At 37.4% G+C, this 22,094-nt stretch overlaps 2 protein-coding genes across 7 annotated transcripts in view; one reads left to right on the top strand and one right to left on the bottom strand.

Annotated features, from left to right (window-relative positions):
- Window positions 1–2,382: 2,382 nt before the first annotated feature.
- On the bottom strand, window positions 2,383–6,878 carry LOC112044746 (zinc finger protein 64; the record flags this gene model as incomplete). The annotated part of the gene is given in 5 exon segments (XM_024080698.2): window positions 2,383–2,737; window positions 3,711–3,769; window positions 5,081–5,175; window positions 5,726–6,177; window positions 6,654–6,878. Coding segments are annotated over 4 exon segments (827 nt in total), but the record flags the coding sequence as incomplete, so codon positions are not given.
- Window positions 6,879–8,331: 1,453 nt separating this feature from the next.
- The window catches only part of LOC112044788 (zinc finger protein 25), a 38,259-nt gene continuing 24,496 nt past the window's right edge, over window positions 8,332–22,094 (top strand). Inside the window, exons 1-7 of one of the 6 annotated variants that reach the window (XM_052884120.1) lie at window positions 8,332–8,599; window positions 8,755–8,837; window positions 8,868–9,259; window positions 9,677–9,771; window positions 9,886–9,944; window positions 18,841–18,938; window positions 19,894–20,028. In XM_052884120.1, coding sequence (XP_052740080.1) covers window positions 8,948–9,259; window positions 9,677–9,771; window positions 9,886–9,944; window positions 18,841–18,938; window positions 19,894–20,028 — 699 coding nt within the window. In that variant the 5' untranslated portion in view covers window positions 8,332–8,599; window positions 8,755–8,837; window positions 8,868–8,947. Of the gene's footprint in view, window positions 8,600–8,754; window positions 9,260–9,676; window positions 9,772–9,885; window positions 9,945–10,765; window positions 10,997–12,917; window positions 14,534–18,840; window positions 18,939–19,893; window positions 20,029–22,094 lie in introns of those variants that run through there. The other 5 variants (XM_052884115.1, XM_052884116.1, XM_052884119.1 and 2 more) reach the window with 5 other exon arrangements.

Here is a 22,094-nt window from a genome sequence, read left to right as displayed (position 1 = left end):
GCCCGACTAGTTTCGAACCCATACGGGGCCCTTAGTCATGAGCTGGTTCTTGCATCGCGGCACGATCCAAACTCAGTTTGGATCGTGCCGCGGGCATACTCCGACGTAATATCACGTGAGTTTTAGCCGTGTTTCATAATCAATTAATATGAATAACACTCACGATAGTTTAAATTCTAAAATACTACGATATCTTTATAAGTGGAATTGACTCTGCATGATATACGTCCTTACCGTTCGTTTCCTGTAGGATGGTGTGAGTCACAGTTCGTTTCACTGTTGAAAGTGTGCCGCGATTCTCGATAATAGTTGTTATCAACCCATATTCTTCTCACTGCTGAGCTCGAGTCTCCTCTCAGAATGGTAAGAGTTGGGCCAAATAGTCCACCACGATAGCCCAATGCGGATTGGCAGACTTCACACACGCAGAGAATTAAGAAAATTCTCTGGTATGCAGGTCCTCACGATGTTTTCCTTCACCGTTTGAGACACGTGATATTTAATTTCTTAAAACGATAATAGTATGTATTATGAATGTCATACACATCGAGACCAACGCACAATCAGTTTTATCGTCTCTCAAGCCGTTAGCGCTGCAGGCATGTGAGATCACTTGATCGTCAGTGGCCGCTGGTATGCAATGTAATAGTTCATGTGGAATGTAATAGTCAGGGATCCGTAGAACATTGTTTACGACTGATTACTATCAAGTTAATTTTTCGTAAGTAGCTTCATCTGACGATGAAATGTTTTATTTACAAAAAATATTGATTCTGGTAACTAACTCAGTTGAAAAAATCTGAGCATCGAAATGAGACAATGTACCACGCAATTTTAAGTTGTATAACTATTATTAAAGCAACAGTAAAAAAACAACAGCTTGATAGATATATTATACAACCTAACACCCACAATATTCTACAAATTGCGTGGTACTTTTAATTTCCTGGTAACTCAGTTAGTTACCAGAATCAAGAAATTTCGTAAATAAAAAAGTTGATCGTCTCATCGAGATGAAGCTACTCATGAATAATTAACTTGATAGTAATGAGTAGTACAAAATGTTCTACGGATCCCCGACTACAACTTAAGTAACCTAAATTATACGTTTGACAAATATTGCAGCAAACAATATGATCATTAAGTTAAAACAGGGTTTCTCGAAATTTTGGCTCATTTTTTGTTAGTTTCCAAGTGTAACAGCGAAACCCTTATCTAAGTAATAAAATCCCTCAGGTCCTCAGATTTTGAATCAAAATTCATTTTATTACAATAAAAGGTACAGAATACAAAAAAAAAAATTGCCACTTATCAAGCCGCCATTTGCGGCGTTAAAGAGTAACAAATATCAAAACAAACATACATTCATACAAAGTAGGGTATGCAATGTCAGTGAAAATTGGTAAATTCGTTTTCCAACTATGTATTCTGCGGTCCAACGTATCGAGCCCATAGGGGAGGCAGTGCTTTTTTGCATCTATGAAGTGCACGCCACTGATGATATTGGCCGACTTTATATCATCTTCGTTATCAATGCAACTTCCACCTACTAACGTTCACTGGGCGAGACCCGGCTTTTCACCAGTGTGGCGTCTCATGTGAGTTATTAAATTATGTTTTCGTGAACATTTATAATTGCATATTTCACAAATATAAGGCTTTTCACCAGTGTGGCGTCTCATGTGAGTTATTAAATGATGTTTTCGTGAATATTTATAATTGCATATTTCACAAATATAAGGCGTTTCACCAGTGTGGCGTCTCATATGGGATGTTAAATGATGTTTTCGTGAACTTTTATAATCACATATATCACAAGAATAAGGCTTTTCAGAAGTGTGGATTTTCATGTGGTTTAATAGATTATATTTTCGTGAACATTTATAATTGCATATTTCACAAATATGAGGCTTTTCACCAGTGTGGCGTCTCCTATGAGTCGTTAAATGATGTTTTCGTGAACTTTTATAATCACATAAATCACAAGAATATGGCTTTTCACCAGTGTGGATTCGTGTGTGTTTAGTTAAATCACTTTTATCTACACATTTAAAATTACACACATCACAAGAATAAGGTCTTTCATCACAGTGAACTCTCTTCCAGTGCTGTAATACCTTATTTTTTGTTGTACTTTTGTATTTGCATAGCTCACAGTGATAAGGCTTTTCGCCGCTATGGGTTTTCATGTGATCGAATAAACCTTGTGTTTGTATGAACTTACGATTACATAACTTACAACAATACGGCCTTTCGCCAGTGTGGGTTCTTATGTGCCTTACTAAACAACTTCTGTCTACACATTTGAAATTACATATATTACAAGAATGACGCCTTTCTCCTCTATGGACCCTCATATGTTGTACTAAACTACTTTTTATCGAAAATTTTTTATTGCATAACTCACAAGGAAAGGGTTTTTCACCAGTGTGAGTTCGAATGTGTAGTAATATTTGACATTTATATGTAGATTTATAATGGCATAGCTCGCAAGAGTAACGTTTCGCGCCACTGCGGGCACTCACGCGTGAATTATCGTCTGGTGCAGTTTTCTTGGGATGCTTTAAAATATCATACAAGCGGACAACACAATTTGTGTAACTGCTTATATCTGTGTACGTTTTAGTGGCAATGTTACTTTCAAGGATTTGTTCACTTTTCTCGATCAGACCTGTAACTTTAGTTGCCTCGACTCCATATTCGTTGTTTTGCGCAAGTCTCGCCGCCAGTGGAGCGTCTGAAACAAAATATTCTTGTTACAACTAACTCCGACTAACCTTGCGCCAGCTCTACTCCTACTATCTACGCGCTCGAGGAGATGATCACGATGGTCATGATTTTTGTTATGGACGGTATAAATATGTGTTAGTTTCACGCAATAACTACTGAATGGATTTGGCTGAAATTTGAAATGGACACGATTTATGCAAAACTTAATTATACGTGGATAAAGTCGCGGGTATCAGCTAGTAATAATCATCATCATCATGTCAGCCGATGGACGTCCACTGCAGGATATTATAGGCCTTTTGTAGGGACTTCCAAACATCACGATACTGAGCCACCTGCATCCAGCGAATCCCTGCGACTCGCTTCATGTCGTCAGTTCACCTGGGAGGTCGACCAATTGCGCTTTTTAGTGCGGGGTCGCCATTCCAGCACCTTGGGGCTAGTAATAATATAGCTTGGCAAATTCTTTCGTAAAACTCCCGATGGTCTGCGCGGGACGGGTAGCGATGCCCCGCGCAGTCCTCCCCCACCTCCACTCGCCCGCATATCATGGGACTGTGGGACTGTGAGCGACTGAAAAAGACAATATTGTGTGCAAAAAAGTATTTTTTTTCATTCTTTACAAGTTAGCCCTTGACTACAATCTCACCTGATGGTAAGTGATGATGCAATCTAAGATGGAAGCGGGCTAACTTGTTAGGAGTAGGATGAAATCCACACTCCTTTCGGTTTCTACACGACATCGTATCGGAACGCTAAATCGCTTGGCGGTACGTCTTTGCCGGTAGGATGGTATCTAGCCACGGCCGAAGCCTTCCACCAGCCAGACCTGGACCAATTAAGAAAATCTCAATCAACCCAGATGGGGATCGAACCCAGGACCTCCGTCTTGTAAGCCCACCGCGCACACCACTGCGCCACGCAGGCCGTGAAAAACGCTATTTTTTCTTAGTTGTTAAACAAGTTCACTTGTTACTAACCTGAAGCTGGAGCCAAAGCTGCAGATGGAAGGTCATCATTGAGCTTCTGAAGTCCTGTCCTGTGAACAAAGCAGCACAATATCAGTTCTGAGAACAACTAAAGTGTTTTTCAGATAGAAATTGTAGTAAACCACAAACTATGAATTTTTATTGCACTGTTCGAATCAGAAATAAAAACTGCTTCAAATGCTCTATAACTATTATATATAATAGTTATAAAATTAACATTAAAAAAAAACTTCTGGACATTCTATTGGCCCACCTTTAGGTTTTGATGACCCCTACCGAAATATGACTGCTAGATTGAACAAAAACTATTGATGCAGTTTTAAACCTGATACATTTTACCATCTTTTTCGATCGTATTGTTTAAAATTTGAATTCAGAATACCACACGACATGGAGCTACGCCTAACAAGTCGGGTATGCGCCTTCATAAAAGCAATTGATTTTTTAATCAAAAATATGTTTTATCAAATAAAGGTTTAATTTAATAACGCGTGTTGCCTCCATGGGCATCTACCACAGCTGCTAAACAAACACCTTTCAATTCTAGGTATGAAATGAAAATATACTTTACTAGCCGACACCCTCGACTTCGTCCGCGTGAAACTCGATGTAAACTTTCAACTACCCCTATCCTACCCCTAGCCTACCCCTACCCCTACCCTGCTCCTACCTACCCCTACCTTACTTTTCTGGTTGATTTTTTACACCTTGTGTCCGAAAAACTCAAATATCTTACGGAACCCTATTCTTTTCCAAAATAAAATTTAGCCTATGTTACTTGTGGATAATGTAGCTTTCGAATGGTGAAAGAATTTTTAAAATCGGTCCAGTAGTTTTTTAGCATATTCATTACAATCAAACAAACAAACATACAAACAGAACAACAAGCAACCTACATTGGTTCCTCAGCGACACTCCATGAGGCTATCGGCCTGGTTGGCCTGCTTCTGGAATGAGCTCAGCTGGAGAGAGTGAATCCTGCGGGGACCTACACCGAAGGACCCACATACAAGGCCAATCACATGGGCAAGTGCGGAAAGAAGGAAGAACTACACTGTAGCATTAAGTGCATCATTAACAACCCATATTCGGCTCACTGTTAAGCAAGTCTCCCCACAGAATGAGGGGTTAGGCTAATCAACCACACTTGCCCGATACAGATTGGCACACTCCACACACTCGAGAATTCTTCCCAGATATATACAGATTTCCTCTCAACGTTTTTTGATGGCCACCCTCAACAATCAAGGAATTCAAAAAGTGTTAGTCAGTTTATTTTTATGAATATTTGCCATATATTTTAATTTTGACTAATTCCCCTCAATTAATTCAAAAAGAAAATAATATTGCTGTCTACTCACTCATTCTTCACCACAGGTGAGTCCAAGCTGCATCCCGCAGCTGAATGTGGCTTACACACTTGATATTTATCATATGCTGCATCGCTGTCACCATTCTGCCAAATACAAAACTCATTACAATATGTTGGACACTCCACAGAGAAGAGTTGATGGTAGGACAAAATGGCAGGAACATCAAGTGGAGGTCAGGTCAGGAAGGGTTTCTTTTGGCCAGTAGCATTTTTTTTAAGAATATCTGCCATATCTTTTTTTAAATATAGACCAATATTCCCATTCCCCTCCAACTAGTCGGGAAAGACTGTAGTACAACGAGGATCGATCAACATCAATCACCGGCTGGGCAATTGAGGTTTTCTTAATTGGTCCAGGTCTGGCTGGTAGCCATGCCTTTGACTTCGGCCATGGCTAGTTACCACCCTCGTAGATAAAAGACTGTCAAGCAATATTTAGAGTTCAGTATTGATTTTTATCCTACTCCTAGAAGTTACAAGTAAGCCCGCTTCTATATTAGATTGCATCATCACTTACTATCAAGATTGTAGTCAAGGGCTAACTTGTAAGAAAAAAAAGGAGAAAATTGTATCAGAGGAGATAGATATGCAGAATTACTATGAAATTACTTTGAAAGTGGGACAATAGTCTCACCTGGCAATGCATAATCATGTGCAGATTTAATTCAATTTCTTGTGTAAAGTCTTCAGAACAAAGTGTACATTTAAAAATTTCACATTTTACAATCTGTGTTTCTGTCACATGTTCTGTAACTGTAGTGCAGGAAGCTAAAGTTTTTCGATGAAGATCTTCACATGTAGCATTATCCAGAAGTCTTGCTTCATCACTAGATATACATCCATTGTTGTCATTGTCTATGAAATTGTCATCTTCAAAAATCAATCTCATAGCAGTTGATATGTTGCCAGAGTTATCTTCTTTCTTCACTACAACTGTTGCTATGTCTTCCATTACAGATACCTCTGCAGTGTGATCTGTGTACAAGGGACAGTAGCCAGTTCTAATGTTGTCCGTGTAAAATTAAAAATACTCTCCTCAGATGTTTTGTTGCATGGATCACTGTTCAGTTTATATTGTATATTGATCTGAAAAATGTTCATAAACATTAAGTAATGGACATTTATTGAGACACTGGTATATCATTTAATGAAGATTTTGGTTTATGAGGAACATAGGCTTTGGTAGTAGTCATTTAAGGATTAAAGTAAAGAACAACAAACAGGCTTTTCTTCATCAAGATCCTAAAAACAAGATCACATTATAATAGTTTCTCATAAGACAGAAATAAATGCAGATGTTTAGTATAATAGTAGTGCAGGTAGTATAAAAATAAGGAAGGTATACTTATTGGTCTAAAATGTCCAGACATTTGCTATTTTATAAAATGCCGAGTCAGTATAAGCTCCTGCAATGGGTAGAAACCTATGATGTTTAGATCATGGTGACTTGTACACTAAACAGCGATGTGCTTACTGAATAAACGATTGATTAGGATTCTGAACCTACTTGCTGTTTGTCAAAGCCATTATAGCCAATTAACACAGTTTTCTACTCGACTCACCTAAATTTCCGTGCTATGTGTTGAAAAACCGCTGCGTAGCGTAACATTCGATTGAAAACTCTCGTAAATTGTATCCGACGTAAGCTCGAAAATTGTAATCATGGAATTATAGTAGTAGTTTCATGATTTATAGGATTATTTTCAAGCACAGACCACAAGTGAAGTTTTCAATTAATATATATAAATAATTTGGATTGGATTGGATTGGATGACAGGCGACAGCACCAACCACCAACGTCAAATGAAGTAGACCTGTGTCGATCGCGAATGATCAAATCTCCGACACCCGATCACTACTTGTGCGTGAGTGATTGGATCGCGGACGTTAAAAACACCCGATCTTGTGTGACCCGTTTGGTAACCCGCCCGGGCGCAGACTCGATCAAAAGATCGAAAGGTTTTTGTTTACCATACTAAATTGAACTTTATTTTCATTACAATAACTCTCAAGTCTGTAGTTCTCGAGAACAATCGGGTCGCGGACGTCTAAAACACCCGATCTTGTGATTCATATAAAAACTCGATCACTCGACCCGACCACGCTAAATTGAACTTTATTTTCAATACAATAACTCTCAAATTTGTAGTTCTAGTGAATAATCGGGTCGCGGACGACTAAAACACCCGATTGTGAGACCCGTTTGGTGATCCATATAATAAACTCGATCTCTCGACCGACCACACTAAATTGAACTTTATTTTGATTGTATTAGTGTTACAAATAATTATTTGTCTCAATTGCTTATAATGTCGAATCGTCATTCGCAAGTACAATCTGTAGTTATATCTTTTATTTATATTTATATTATATTTGATGAATTAAGAAAAAAGTTTGTATACTTAAGCGGATGGATGACACGTGACATTTGTTTTATTTATGAGTTTCATCGGCTTCATCTCGCGGCTTGTAAAGAGTCATTCTGTATCATTCTCTATTCTGTAGTTGATAATGATGATGACTTGAGTGGTAAATTCGTAAGGAATAAAGTCTAAAATATATATGTAGGTATGTATTACTTTTAGCAATAGTTTTATTTATATAATTGAGATTTTGTTATAATGCTAACCTTGTACCGACTCTTAAATCTATGTACTAATTATTTACTTAATATATGATAACTTTAATTATTTACATATTTTTATCTATATTCATAAAAACATAAAATAAAATTTCCCATTTTTCGAATGTAAATTTAGACGATGACTTAATATTATTGTATCACCACGCAAAAGCGATACAATTACAAACCACAATATTTATTTAACTGATAGTAGGCATAACTTTGTTTTGAATCCGTCGGTCAATCAAAGGATCGGGTTCCGCTTCGGGTCTTACGGGTGTTCAGTTCAAATACCTACCTACTTCCCGCGTCGCAACGATACACAAAACCCGAACAACCCGTGACCCGAATGATCGAAATGATCGAATCATTGAGACCCGATCACCATGAGTATGGGTCGCGATCGACCCGGGTTTTACGAAACGATCGAATTACACAGGTCTAAAATGAAGGACAGCATCGATATTCGATGCATCGATTGCGAATTGCGAAATTTTGACATGCGTAATGCTAAGGCGTAATGGGATGCATATCGATTTATCGTCCAAATGGATCGTGAATTCGTGAAATCGATAGTGTCAATAACCGCATTGCCATAGAGTAAGTAATCACTACGTTTTACGCATTGCTCTAAAAACGATTGCGATTTGCGACTGCGACACAAACTCGCGAAACGAAAATCATACTTTGACGTTGACAGGTTGTAATAACGGATTGAAAATTGAAAATTGAAATCGGCATTTCGCAATGGAGATGGAGCTACTGTGAGTTGAGTTGAGTTGAGTACAAAACTGTGTTAGATGATGTGATTGTTATGGTGGCTTTGGAATAGGTTCAAAATACATAACAACTAGTGAAGCATACTGATCATAGGTGTTTAAGCCTGTAAGCCCACCATGATTTAAACATGGGTTTCTACCCATTGTAAAAGCACCTTTTAACCCTTATTTGAGGGTGTTTTAGCACTACCGAAGCACTTTATTAGATGAAATAACAGTATCTCACTAGATGTCATGTATTTAATGTTTATTTTGTTTCAGATCTTTTATACTACAATGAGAAAGTAGAATATACATTTTATATACTGTACAGAACATGCAACAAAATATCTGATCTGAGAAGAGTTTTTTTAATTTTACACTGACAACGTTAGGTTTGGCAACTGTGCCTTAATCATAGATCACACTGATAAAGACAAAAAGACCACAGACTGCACCTGCAGAGATATCTGTAATGGAAGACGTTGTAGTGAAGAAAGAAGATAATTCTGGCACCATGTCAAGTGCTATGAGATTGGTTTTTGAAGATGACAATTTCATAGACACTATCAACAATGAATGTATATCTAGTGATAATGCAAGACTACGAGATAATGCTACTTGTAAAGATCTTCTTAAGAATACTGTAGCTTCCTGCACAACAGTTACAGAACATGTGACAGAAACACAGAATATTATAAAATGTGAAATTTTTAAATGTACACTATGTTTTGAAGACTTTACACAAGAAATTGAATATAATCTGCACATGATTATTCATCACCAGGTGAGATTATTGTCCCACTTTCGAAGTAGGTGGTATAGGAATTCTGTATATCTATTTTCTCTCATACAATTTTCTCTGTTTTTTTTTTTCTTACAAAATAGCCCTTGACTACAATCTCACGTGATGATAATTGATGATGCAATCTAATATGAAAGTGGGCTAATTTGTTAGGAGTAGTCTAAAGATCCATACCTGTTTCTACATGACATCATATCAGAATTCTAAATTGCTTGGTGGAATTTCTTTACTGGTCACAGCCGAAATTTACCACAAGCCAGACCTTGGACCAATTAAGAAATACTGGCTCAAAGAAACCCTTTGTGACCTAAAAGTGTTGGTGTGCTTGCTGTTTTAGCCTACCATCAACTCTTCTCTGTGGAGTGACCAATATATTGTAATGAGTTTTGTATTTGGCAGAATGGCGACAGCAATGCAGCATATGATGAATACCAAGTGTGCGAGTCACAGTCAGCTGTGGGATGCAGCTTGGACTCACCTGTGGTGAAGAATGAGTCAGTAGACAACAATATTATTTTCTTTTCGAACTAATTTGGGGGAATTTGTCAAAATTAAAAGATAATATGGGAAAAATGGTTAAAAAAAACTGACTAACACTTTGTTCACAGGACAGGATTTCAGAGGCTAAACGATGACTTTCCTTCTGTAACTTTGGCACCAGATTTAGGTTAGTAACAAGTAAACTTGTTTTACAACTGAGAAAACATAGCATAGAACCATCTATCTATACTTATAATAAATCTGTGAAGAGGTCAACTCTATACATTCTATACATGAAATATATTTCTGAAATAACTATCAGGAGGTGATTAGTGATACTGATGCCAAAACTGTAATCAGTAAAATTTTTGTCTGTCTGTATGTTCGTTATAGAAAAAAAAAACTACCTGACGAATTTTAACAAAACTTGGTATAATTATTCTTCATACTCCTGGGCAGGTTATAGTTTACTTTTCATCACGCTACAAGCGATAGGAGCAGAGCAGTGAAGAGAAATGTTGGAAAAACGGCGAAGTTACTCTATTTTCTAAGCTACCGTCGCGTTGTAGGGTAGGGGTAGGGGTAAGGTAGGGTTGGGGTAGGTTAGGAGTAGGTTAGAGGCAGGGTAGGGGTGTTGTTGATTCCCTACTCATCCTCTATATGGTAGGGTAGCTGTAGAGTGGGAGTAAGGCTATATTATCCCCGTGTTCTTTCGGAAACGAGAACCACGTGGGTAAAACCGGACGCGCGTTAGCTAGTAATGAAATAATATTCTAATTTGTTCCATTAATGTTTGGAAGTCAGTAAGAGAAAAATATTGTCTGTTAGATTTCAATGATGAAAATATAGTATTTTTGCGTACTAAATATTTCTTCAACAGTATATAGTACGCAGACCCGAAATATAGTACAATACTATATATTACAGTACGGTTAGCAATGCTAAGCAGGAGTAGATTTGTTGCAACGGTTTGTATAGTAAATAATAAGGAAAAAGTTATTTTTTCAGTCGCTCCACTATCCATGAGAGTTTCGGAAAACAATGAATATAAAGTCGAGCCAACTGAAGTAGCAGATAAGACAAGTGAACAAATCATTGAAAGTAACTCTGACACTAAAACATATACAGACATAAGCAGATACACAAATTGTGTTGTCCTGTTGTATGATATTTTCAAGGAACTCGAGAAAACTTCCTGCAGTGGCGCGAATCGTGACTCTTGTGATCTTACGGCTTCAGGTAAGTCAGCGACATCTCGGCGGCAGCCAACGGGAGTCGACTGCAGTGGGCGACCGCCATCGATCGCCGCCGAGAGTCGACTCATGCCATGGGAACTTAGAAGAACGTGAAATCTTTATGAAGCAGCGCCATCTACATTCTAGAATTAAGATTCCAGGATAGTAAATTCAATGACTCAAGGTGTGTATGTAATAAAATGTTTTTAGAGATTGAAACCGTATAAGCACGGAAAAAAAAGCGAAAAAAGAAGAATTATTTTTCCTTTTAATTATGACGCGTAATAGGAAGAATGTGTTTGTATTTTTAAAGAAAAGGGATTATTTAAGAAAGACAGTAATTGTACATTAATTTCAACGACGTTTTTGGCCTAGTGGTGTATAACAAAGGTACGATCTAATAATCCTGAGTCCGAGCTCGGGGGTATCAATGGAAAACTTTTTGTCTTTTTTTTTTGTTTTTCTCTATTGGTTTCTTCAACTATTACAAAATCAAAAATCTCTCTCCTTTACGAAAAATATGCATTATTATTTTTATAACAATAATGGATACTGTACTAAAAATACCGTGGCTAGTTACTAGATGGCGCTATCACAGGCGTTCCGAAAAAAAAATTAGAGTAGCCTATCTATTACCAATAATACTGTAATCTTTGAGTCGACTGCGGTCGTCGGAAGAGTTGCCGCTCGTGTAGTGTAGTAGCCGCTAGTGTAGAGTTTGCCCACCGCCCAAAGGCGACTCTAAAACCCCTTCAGGTCCTTTAGAACCGATTCATGCGTCTGGCCACGAGTGCTTCGTAGTTTGTGCTCAATAACGACCTACATAGAGACCTAGATTTCCCCACTATAGTTGACACTTTTTTTTCATCATTATCATTCTACGAGACTAAATAAAAATTTTTTTTGAGACGTGATTACATGAAAATTTTAGTTTTTAAATATGTTTTTGACAATACGAGCCTAAACGCTTGTCGGCCATGACAGTCTATATTTCAACTGTTTTATGCCGTCACTATAATAAATCCCATACAAATAGAGCGTTTGACAAAAATATTAGTTAACAATTAGTTTGACGTAGATAATATAAGTTATTTTTGTATGTAGTACGTTTAGGTAAATTCTGTCTATATAATTATTAAACTATACTATCGTAACAATAATAGTCGTCATCAACCCATATACCTCACTGCTGAGCTCGAGTCCCCTCTCAGAATGAGAGGGGTAAGGCCAATAGTCCACCACGCTGGCCCAGTGCGGTTTGGCAGACTTCACACACGCACAGAATTAAGATAATGCTCTGGTATGCAGGTTTCCTCACGATGTTTTCCTTCACTGATTCAGACACGTGATATTTAATTTCTTAAAATGCACACAACTGAAAAGTTGGAGGTGCATGCCCCGGACCGGATTCGAACCCACACCCTCCGGAATCGGAGGCAGAGGTCATATCCACTGGGCTATCACGACTCTAATAACAATAATAGTTATTAGATATTATTGCGCGTGTCGGTAAAGAGTTGCCATCAAAAGCGGATTTAACCCCTCTCATTCTGAGAGGACACTCGAGCTCAAGAGTGAGCCAAATATGGGTTGAAACACTAAAAGTATAAAAAAAACGTACTCGTAATACTAATAAGAAAAGTTAAATAAATACTTGTAATTATCCACTGATCCTTACACATACGTTTGTAAAATTTGTGTGATATGATTTAGGTTTGGAATAGGGATGATGACAGTTTTTTAAATTGTATATAAATTAAGAGTATGCGATCTGGTATCTGCGATCATTACTTTCGAAGCTACAGGGATTTAAAGGGTCAGATTTGCGGCGATGCCGCGGATCCCTGAAAAACGCCCCATACAAAATGGTAAATATTAAAAAAAAGTTAGTCGGAGTTAATTATAACAAGAATGTTTTGTTTCAGACGCTCCACTGACGAGACTTGCGCAAAACAACGAATATGGAGTCGAGGCAACTAAAGTTACAGGTCCGATCCAGAAGAGTGAACAAATCCTTGAAAGTAACATTACCACTAAAACGTACACAGATGTAAGCAGTTACACAAATTGTGTTGTCCGCTTGTATGATATTTTAAAGCATCCCAAGAAAACTGCACCAGACGATAACTCACGCGTGAGTGCCCGCAGTGGCGCGAAACGTTACTCTTGTGAGCTATGCCATTATAAAGCTACATATAAATGTAAAATAATACAACACAAGATAACCCACTCTGATGCGAAGCCTTTCTCCTGTGATTTATGTCAATTTAAATGTGCAAGAAAGCCAAGTTTAGCATTACACATGAGAACCCACATCAGTGGGAAACCTTATTCTTGTGACATATGCAATCATAAAACTTCACAAAAGAGGTTTTTATTACGACACATGAGAACTCACTCTGGCGAGAAGCCTTACTCTTGTGACCTATGCCATTATAAAGCTGCAGAAAAACGTACATTAATATTTCACATTCGAACTCACACTGGTGAAAAGCCCTATCCTTGTGAATTATGCAATAAAAAATTTTCTATAAGAAGGAATTTTTTACAACATATGAGGGTCCATAGAGGAGAAAAGTCTAATTTTTGTAAAATATGTGATTTCAAATGTGCAGATAGAAGTGCTTTAGTAAGGCATATAAGAACCCACACTGGCGAAAAGCCGTATTCTTGTGAGTTGTGCAATCGTAAGTTCGTACAAAAAGGAGCTTTAGTTGTACACATGAAAACCCATAGCGGAGAAAAGCTTTATCAATGTGAGCTATGCAAATATAAAGGTGCAACAAAAATGAATTTAACACGGCACTGGAAGAGAGTTCACTGTGATGAAAGACCTTATTCTTGTGATGTGTGTAATTTTAAATGTGTAGATAAAGGTGATTTAGTAAGACACACACGAATCCACACTGGTGAAAAGCCTTATTCTTGTGATGTATGTCATTATAAAAGTTCACGAAAACAACGTTTAATAAATCACAAGAGACGCCACACTGGTGAAAAGCCTTTTATATGTGAAATATGCAATCATAAATGTGCACAAAAGAGTTATTTATTACGACACATGAAAAGCCACACTATGGGTTAAAGCCTGGTGTCGCCCTCTGATCGTCAGGTGGTGGAAGTTCATGACAAGATTATTGGTGCCTGATCAACATGACCGTGTGGTCATGTTGATCAGGCACCAATAATCTTAAGTCTAAAAGTTGATTACCCTAATTCAGGGTTTCTCAAAGTGTGGTACGCGAATTCAATGGTAGGCGGTAAGATTAACCAACGTAATGGCGGCAATCAATTTTGAATTTTGATTGAAAATCTAGGGGGGGGGGGGGGCGGTTCATTACTTAATCCAGGGCTTAATCATATTGTTTCAATATTTGTCGACCGTATAATGCATACTATAGAACATACATAAATGTAAATGAGAAAGCGGTTTTCGTGGTTGCCAGTAAATAACAGTTTTCTCTGTTTATTTTAAGTCTGTTAATTTAAAATTGCTACTAATAAAAATAAATTAAAATTATAAAAAAATATTGAACTATTTTTTATTAAAAGCCTTTGAAATAACTATTTTATAATATTCATATTATCAACAGTAATTTTATTAATAAGCAGTATTTTTTGTTTAAAATGAAGTTTAGAAAAGAATACAAATCTTAATAGGGTAATAGATAGGGACTTATATCTAACTAGCGGACGCCCGCGACTTCGTCCGCGTAAATTTCGATGTCAACTTTACTACTACCCCTACCCTACCCTACCCCTACCCCCACCCTACCCCTACCCTACCTCAAACCTAGCCCTACCCCCACCCTACCCCTACCCTACCCATACCTTACCTACACCCTACCCCCATCCTACCCCTACCCCCATCCTACCCCTACCCCCATCCTACCCCTACCCTCCCCGTACCCTATCCCTTTCCTACCACTATCCCACCCGTACCCCTATCTCACGCCTATCCTACCCCTACCCTACCACTTCCCTATCCTACCCGTACCTCTACCCTACCACTACCCTACCTCTACCTCTACCCTACCACTACCCTAAACCCGGCCCTAAACCTACCCTACCCCTACACTACCCTTACGCTTCCCTACCCGTACCCTACCCTACCCTGTAACTTCTCTATGTTACTCCTACCCTTAGCAAAATCGGTCCAGTCCTTCGAGAGTGGTGGTATGACCAAGAGAAATAGAGACTTCTATGCTAATAATATAAAGAGGTAAAGTTCGTGTGGTTGTAGGAGGTAATCTCTGGATCTACTGGACCGATTTGGAAAATTGTTTTACAAATAGAAAGCTACTTTATTTGCGAGTGTCATAGGCTATGTTTGATCCCCATATTCACACGGGAACGGGAACTACGGAAATGAAAGCGCCGGGCGTCATATAGCGGAATTTCTGCGTCTTTTAGAAATTTTGTATTATCTCTGAAACTATTTAAGTAATTAACATACTGTAAAGGGCAAATCTTATCTCCATAATATCCTTGTGATTATTAAATAATTTATTTTAATAAGGATTAAAGTTTAGTTGTATAAATAATGACGTAAACCTAAGTATATAAAATTAATAATTTTCAAAACACAAAAGGTACTATATCTGCTAATATATAGAAGATAGATATATGGCGTCGCGGACTTTTTTGTAGAACTTTTAAAGATACATAAAGTCTCCATACATTAATTTCAATTTTACACAATGGTTAAGACAGCGCATGCGAATAAGTCTGTTTAAAAGGTTTTTAGTCCGACCTGTATGACAAAAACTGTGATAACTCGGCTAATATATATGATACCAATATAAAATATAGCCTATAGCACTCCCCGATAATGTAGCATTCTTCTAGTGAAAGAATTTTTAAAATCGGACCAGTAGTTCCGAAGATTACCCCATTTAAAAAATGTGACAAACTTACAAACTTACAAACTTTACCTCTTTATAATATTAGTATAGATTTAATATAAACAGTATTCAATTCCGACTCTTAAATCTATGATTAAATTCGTATAATACATGGAATGAGGATGTGAAATAATATTTCATATTATATTTATTATATTGATTAATAATAATTAATTAATGACAGTTGGGAATGTCATAGAAAATTTAATTAAAAAATAATTTAAATTAATAAATTTATAATAAAATTTTCCAAACGTGAAAAATTTATCAATTGATAAACGTGACGTCACAATGTTACTTGGTGTCGCTAAAAGGAATAAACGTCAACTGAGGCATGTACCAATTTTTTTACTTCTGTCAGTCCTAACGTTGAATTTGACACATAACAGTCGTTGTGAATACGATAGGAATATTAAGATCGATATTCTAGGGTTTATATTATAATAGGGTTTAGTGATTACGGGCTTACTTGATGTCATAACACATAAAATATAGTCCTACGATGTCGTGTAGAAACCGAAAGGTGTGTGGATTTTCATCCTCCTAACAAGTTAGCCCGCTTCCATCTTAGACGGCATCATTACTTACCAAGTGAGATTGTAGTCAAGGGCTAACTTGTAAAGAATAAAAAAAGGTATATCGAATACCTACATAATTATATTAAACTAGAAGACGCCCACGACTTCGTCTGCGTGGAAATAGTAAACTTTCAAGCCCTATTTCACCACTTTAGAGTTTGAATTTTATAAATTTTTGAATCCCATTATATTTCGTATTTTTTTTAAAGATTTATGAACAAATTTTTAAAACTGTAACTCTAAAAATGAAGGACTTTCCATACAAACTTTCAACTCCTATTTCACCCCTTTTTATTTTATTTTTGCAATAAAAAGTATCCTATAACCTTCTCCGTATTATGATCTTAAACCGTGCCAAGTTTCATTTTAATTCATTCAGTAGTTTCAGAGTGATGCCCGAATAACAAAGAAACACGGACAGACTGACAAAAACTTAACAACTTAATTAATAAGTGGCAGATAATACCTTGAGCAGTCCCAGGGGCTTAAGGGATCTTTTCCAACTACCCAACTAGCCAACTCTCACTGTTCAAGCCATTATCTCCGCCTATACCAAATAACCCATGAAGGATTACACAACAAAAGTTGTGTAATCCACGGCACAGTTGTGTAGGCCACGAGACCAATGAAGACGACCGTACGGCGAGGGCTTATATCTCAAGCCGCTCCCGCCCGACGGCTCCCACTTAATAATCCCTACTGATCACGGAAACAAGTCGCGCCACCTAGCGTAAGCACGAGCCAACACAAGATCGAGCGACGTCATATCCGTCTCAGATTACTATTTCCCACAATATATTCTTAATTCTCTACGTGTGTGAAGTCTGCCAATGCGCATTGGGCCAGCGTGGTGGATTAAGGCCTAACCCCTTTCATTCTGAGAGGAGACTCGAGATGTAGGTTGTTAATGATTGATACTTAATACCTGTCCGATATCATTTGGATTACTATCTATATTTATATACTATCTTTGATATCTCATGCGATAGCCACACAGGTTGCGATAATATAGGCGACAATATTCGTGATGGCGGAACGGAATGGGTGCCTGTTTCTTCCTCAGACCAATTACCTTCTATTGGACTTTTCAAGAACAGCAGCAACAAAATTTCGTATTTTGAGGGGGACGAGGTAAACTGATCACACATCGAAAATATTCAACAACAATATAATATTATGTACTGGTCCAGAGGCGTTTTTACCTATAGTCCAAGGGGTGCGTTCTCAGGGGCCCCGAGCGCCACTATTTTGTTTTCGAATTAAACTTTTTTTAAAGTTGTTTTCAGTTATTTTTTTTCGGTTTCAGTTTTCAGTTTTTTTGGCTGGTGGGAGGTTTCGGCCGTGGCTAGTTACCACCCTACCGGCAAAGACGTACCGCCAAGCGATTTAGTGTTCCGGTACGATGCCGTGTAGAAACCGAAAGGGGTGTGGATTTTCATCCTCCTCCTAACAAGTTAGACCGCTTCCATCTTATACTGCATCATCACATACCATCAAAAAAATTTTTTTGTTTTGTTAACCTTTACATCTATAAAGTTCATTTTATCCGTTTAATTACAGTAGGTGTTACATAACTTGCATCTATATTCCCAAAGTAAAACTATCACAGTTCCAAAAATTTACTTCCTGCGAGACCTAGTTGTTTCCAGACAAATTTTTGAAATTTACTTTGGAAAATAGACAAACTACAAAGGAATTAGTTAGTTAGTTACAGAGATAGCTGTGGTAACTTGAAGTGCTGTTTGTATGTATCATATATATTCCATTTTAAAAGTGCTCAGCACGTTAAGGTACTAGAGGGCGTTAGGTGATGGCCTAGGCCTCCGTCTGTGTCCTTAAAACTACACACAACTATAAATTTTAAATCGTAATACACACGTGTATCGAATCTATAGATGCAGTTTGTATGGTTGTTTGATCATGATCATATATGCGAGGCATGTCCTTTAAAAGTAAATTGGTCTGAGGTTTCCTCGCCAAAAGCGAACGAATTAATATTCGCGCACACATCGTGATAATAACCCAAATATTCGCGTTATCACAATGTGTGCGGCCAAAGAATTAGCGATTAATAAAATACTTAACATTCACGGTCATATAATTCACTTTATTAACGTGCTGTACATAGCTTTAACGTCTTTGAAGTGTTGTGTTTTTATTTGTATTGAAGAAAAGTGCAAGCAGCATTTAAATAAAATAAGTGTGGCGTCGAAAATAGATTCTGAAGAAATATAGTGAATATGACAACTAATAGGAAAGTGCAATATTTAGCTGGTTTTTGCGGTAACTTTTTGCGGTAAAATATAAAATGGTTCAAAAAATATTCGAAATATATATTCGTATATTGTTTTTATTTTCTTTGGCAGTTTCCTTCGCATATACGTTTACCGGTGCAGTGGTGACATGGCCTTCGCCGGCTATTCCAAAATTCAAGAACGGTGAAGCAGGAATAACGATAAGCGATGTAAGTGGTAATTAAAAGGCAATTAAGTAAGACATACCTTCTTTGACCACCTCCGTGGCGCAGTGGTATGTGCGGTGGATTTACAAGACGGAGGTCCTGGGTGCTAGTAATCTTCTTGCACTTCTACGACGTAAATAAACTAACCACATAACCATTTTTATTACCCGACTGCAAGAAGGGTTATGTTTTTCTCGCGTATCTTGTATGTATGTATGTATGTATGTATGTAATATTCTTTATTACCTCATATCTTTCAAACCACTGAACGGATTTACGTAATTAGGATATTGTTAGATTTGTCTCAATAACCCAAGTGTTCTTAGATAGGTGAAACTAAAAAAAAATAACAAGACGACTGTGAGATGCTATAGACTCGAGGTGCAAAATTTTATAGTATATCATGGTCATGTTTAAAAAAAACTACAATTAGAAAAACGTTATTTATTAGTTGTCTATACAAAATACGCGAGGCGGATGACTATACTATGTGCGAGCAGGTTTGTGAAGTGAAATTATAAAATAGACTGAATTAAATATATTGATTATAAAAATCAGCTAAGTGCGAGTCGGATTCGCCCACTGAGCGTTCCGTAGAATTTTTTGAATATTTGATTGACCTCGGGTGGACGTATAAATTATCGTACTTTGTAATAAACGTAATAAATAAATCCGAAATTAACCATCTATCGTAACTAAAAAGTGTGAAATAAATAAATTAATTAAACAAATAAAAAATCCCGACTGCATAAAGTATAAAAAAAATGAAAAGAAAAAAACAAGCTCAATTCAGAAGTGTAGAAAGCAATTAGGAAACAGTCGGGACCTTAGATATTGGATAGAATGATTTTCTTCTACAGTAGGTTTGTTTAATTAATTTATTTATTAGTTAGTTCATTTGTTAAGTGATAATATTTATTTATTTTTATTCTATGGTCATTTGGAATGTATGAACCAGGCGCAGAGTTCTTGGGTGGTATCACTGTTACCGTTGGGTGCGTTGCCGGGCTGCTACCTGGGCAAGGTGCTGAGCGAGCGCGCTGGGCGACGACTTACCATCTACAGTGCTGCCGTGCCGGGGTTCTTAGGTGCGGTACGTTTTTATCATTTGATTTTTGAAACTGTTCTCCTCAATCTTAGCTTTAATTTACTATTAATAATATTACCTGACGTTATGCCAAATCTACTTAGTCGATGTTACTTACTACACCATTGATGAGTTCCTTAATGATAAAGATACCTACTTGGAGGCCGTTGGATCAGCTTCCACCTTCGCACAGGAAGTAAAACTATACTATTATGTATAAGATATCCAGTTGCGTTTGGAAAGTAAAACTGCGAAGTTTATTTTAGAAAAAGTATCTTGGGGAACAAAGTATCTTCAAAACTAAGATACCAGGAAAATGTATCTAAATATAAGATACAAAATAAATAAAATAGTATTTTAAATACAAAATGTAAATACGTATTTTGTATCTTGTATCTCTATTTCAAATACTTTTATTTATACTTCTATAATAATATTATAAAGCTGAAGAGTTTGTTTGTTTGTTTGATTGAACACACTAATCTCAGGAACTACTGGCCCGATTTTCCGATTGGCCGAAAAATTCTTTCAGTGTTAGAGAGCCCATTTATCGAAGAAATCTATAGGCTATATAATATCCCCGTACTTCTACCGGAACGGGAACCACGCGGGTGATACCGCGCGGCGTTAGCTAGTCTAAGATAAGTCACATCTCTGGATATACCAAACAATTAAGTAGTTACTATGCTAATATCCTTATTGACAGTAATATATCTACCTCTCACTCGGTATACAAAATAAGATTTTGATATCCCATCTCCAGATAATTCATTAGAATAATCAGATTGTAATATTTACTTTGTAAAGATACGAGTAAAACCTCGGTTTAAAAATTTATTGCAACGGATTTTTTTCCTCATTGTGTCAGGGATATATCTGATTCCATCATATACATTTATATACTACATACAAATATCTATTTAATGTACTAGCCGATGTCCACTGGTTTCAACCGCGTAGTTCCCGTTCCCGTGGAAATACGAGGATAAAATAAAGCCTATGACACTCGCAAATAACGTGCCTTTCTAGGGGATAAAGAATTTTCAAAATCGGTTTACTAGACTACTGAATGAATTGAAACGAATCTTGTCACGATTTGTGACCTTAATACGAACAAGGTATTAATCCATACTTATAATTAAATCTGTAGAGAGGTCAATTCTGTATATGAAATATATTTTCAAAATAACTATCAGGGGGTGATTAGTGATCGATACTGATGCCAAAAATGCAATCAGTAAAGTTTTTCTCTGTCTGTATGTTCGTTAAAGAAATAAAGACTACTCGACGGAGTTTAACGAAACTTGGTATAATTATACTTCATACTCCTGGGCATGTTATAGTCATCATCTTCATCACCCTACGATCAATAGAAGCACAGCAGTAAATGGAAATGTTGGGAAAACGGGAGAAGTTATTCCATTTTTACGGCGATATTACTGTAAAATGATTATTGGACAGTTATTATGAAGATTTCTGTAGATCCAGCAATTTAACCTACTAACGAGATATTTTATGTAATATTTTTTAGGAGTGTCAATCCGTTAATTTTTACTTTAAACATAAGCTATTTCCCATATTTCTTTATTAACTACTAGCGGACGCCCGCGACTTCGTCCGCGTATATTTCGATGTCAACTTTACTACTACCCCTACCCTACCCTACCCCTACCCAACCCTACCACTACCCCAACCCTACCCTACCCAACCCCTACATCTACCCTACCCCTACCCTACCCTACCCTACCCCTACCCCCCTCCTACCCCTACCCTTCCCGTACCCTATCCATTTCTTACCCCTATCCCACCCGTACCCCTATCTCACGCCTATCCTACCCCTACCCTACCACTTCCCTATCCTACCCGTACCTCTACCCTACCACTACCCTACCTCTACCCCTACCCTACCCTAAACCTACCCTACCCCTACACTACCCCTACGCTTCCCTACCCAACCCCTACATCTACCCTACCCCTACCCTACCCTACCCTACCCCTACCCCCCTCCTACCCCTACCCTTCCCGTACCCTATCCATTTCTTACCCCTATCCCACCCGTACCCCTATCTCAC

Source organism: Bicyclus anynana, chromosome 11, assembly GCF_947172395.1.
Source record: "Bicyclus anynana chromosome 11, ilBicAnyn1.1, whole genome shotgun sequence".
Lineage (NCBI taxonomy): Eukaryota > Metazoa > Arthropoda > Insecta > Lepidoptera > Nymphalidae > Bicyclus > Bicyclus anynana.
Note: the sequence above shows the minus strand (reverse complement) of the source record. Positions and strands in the feature narration are given on the sequence as shown.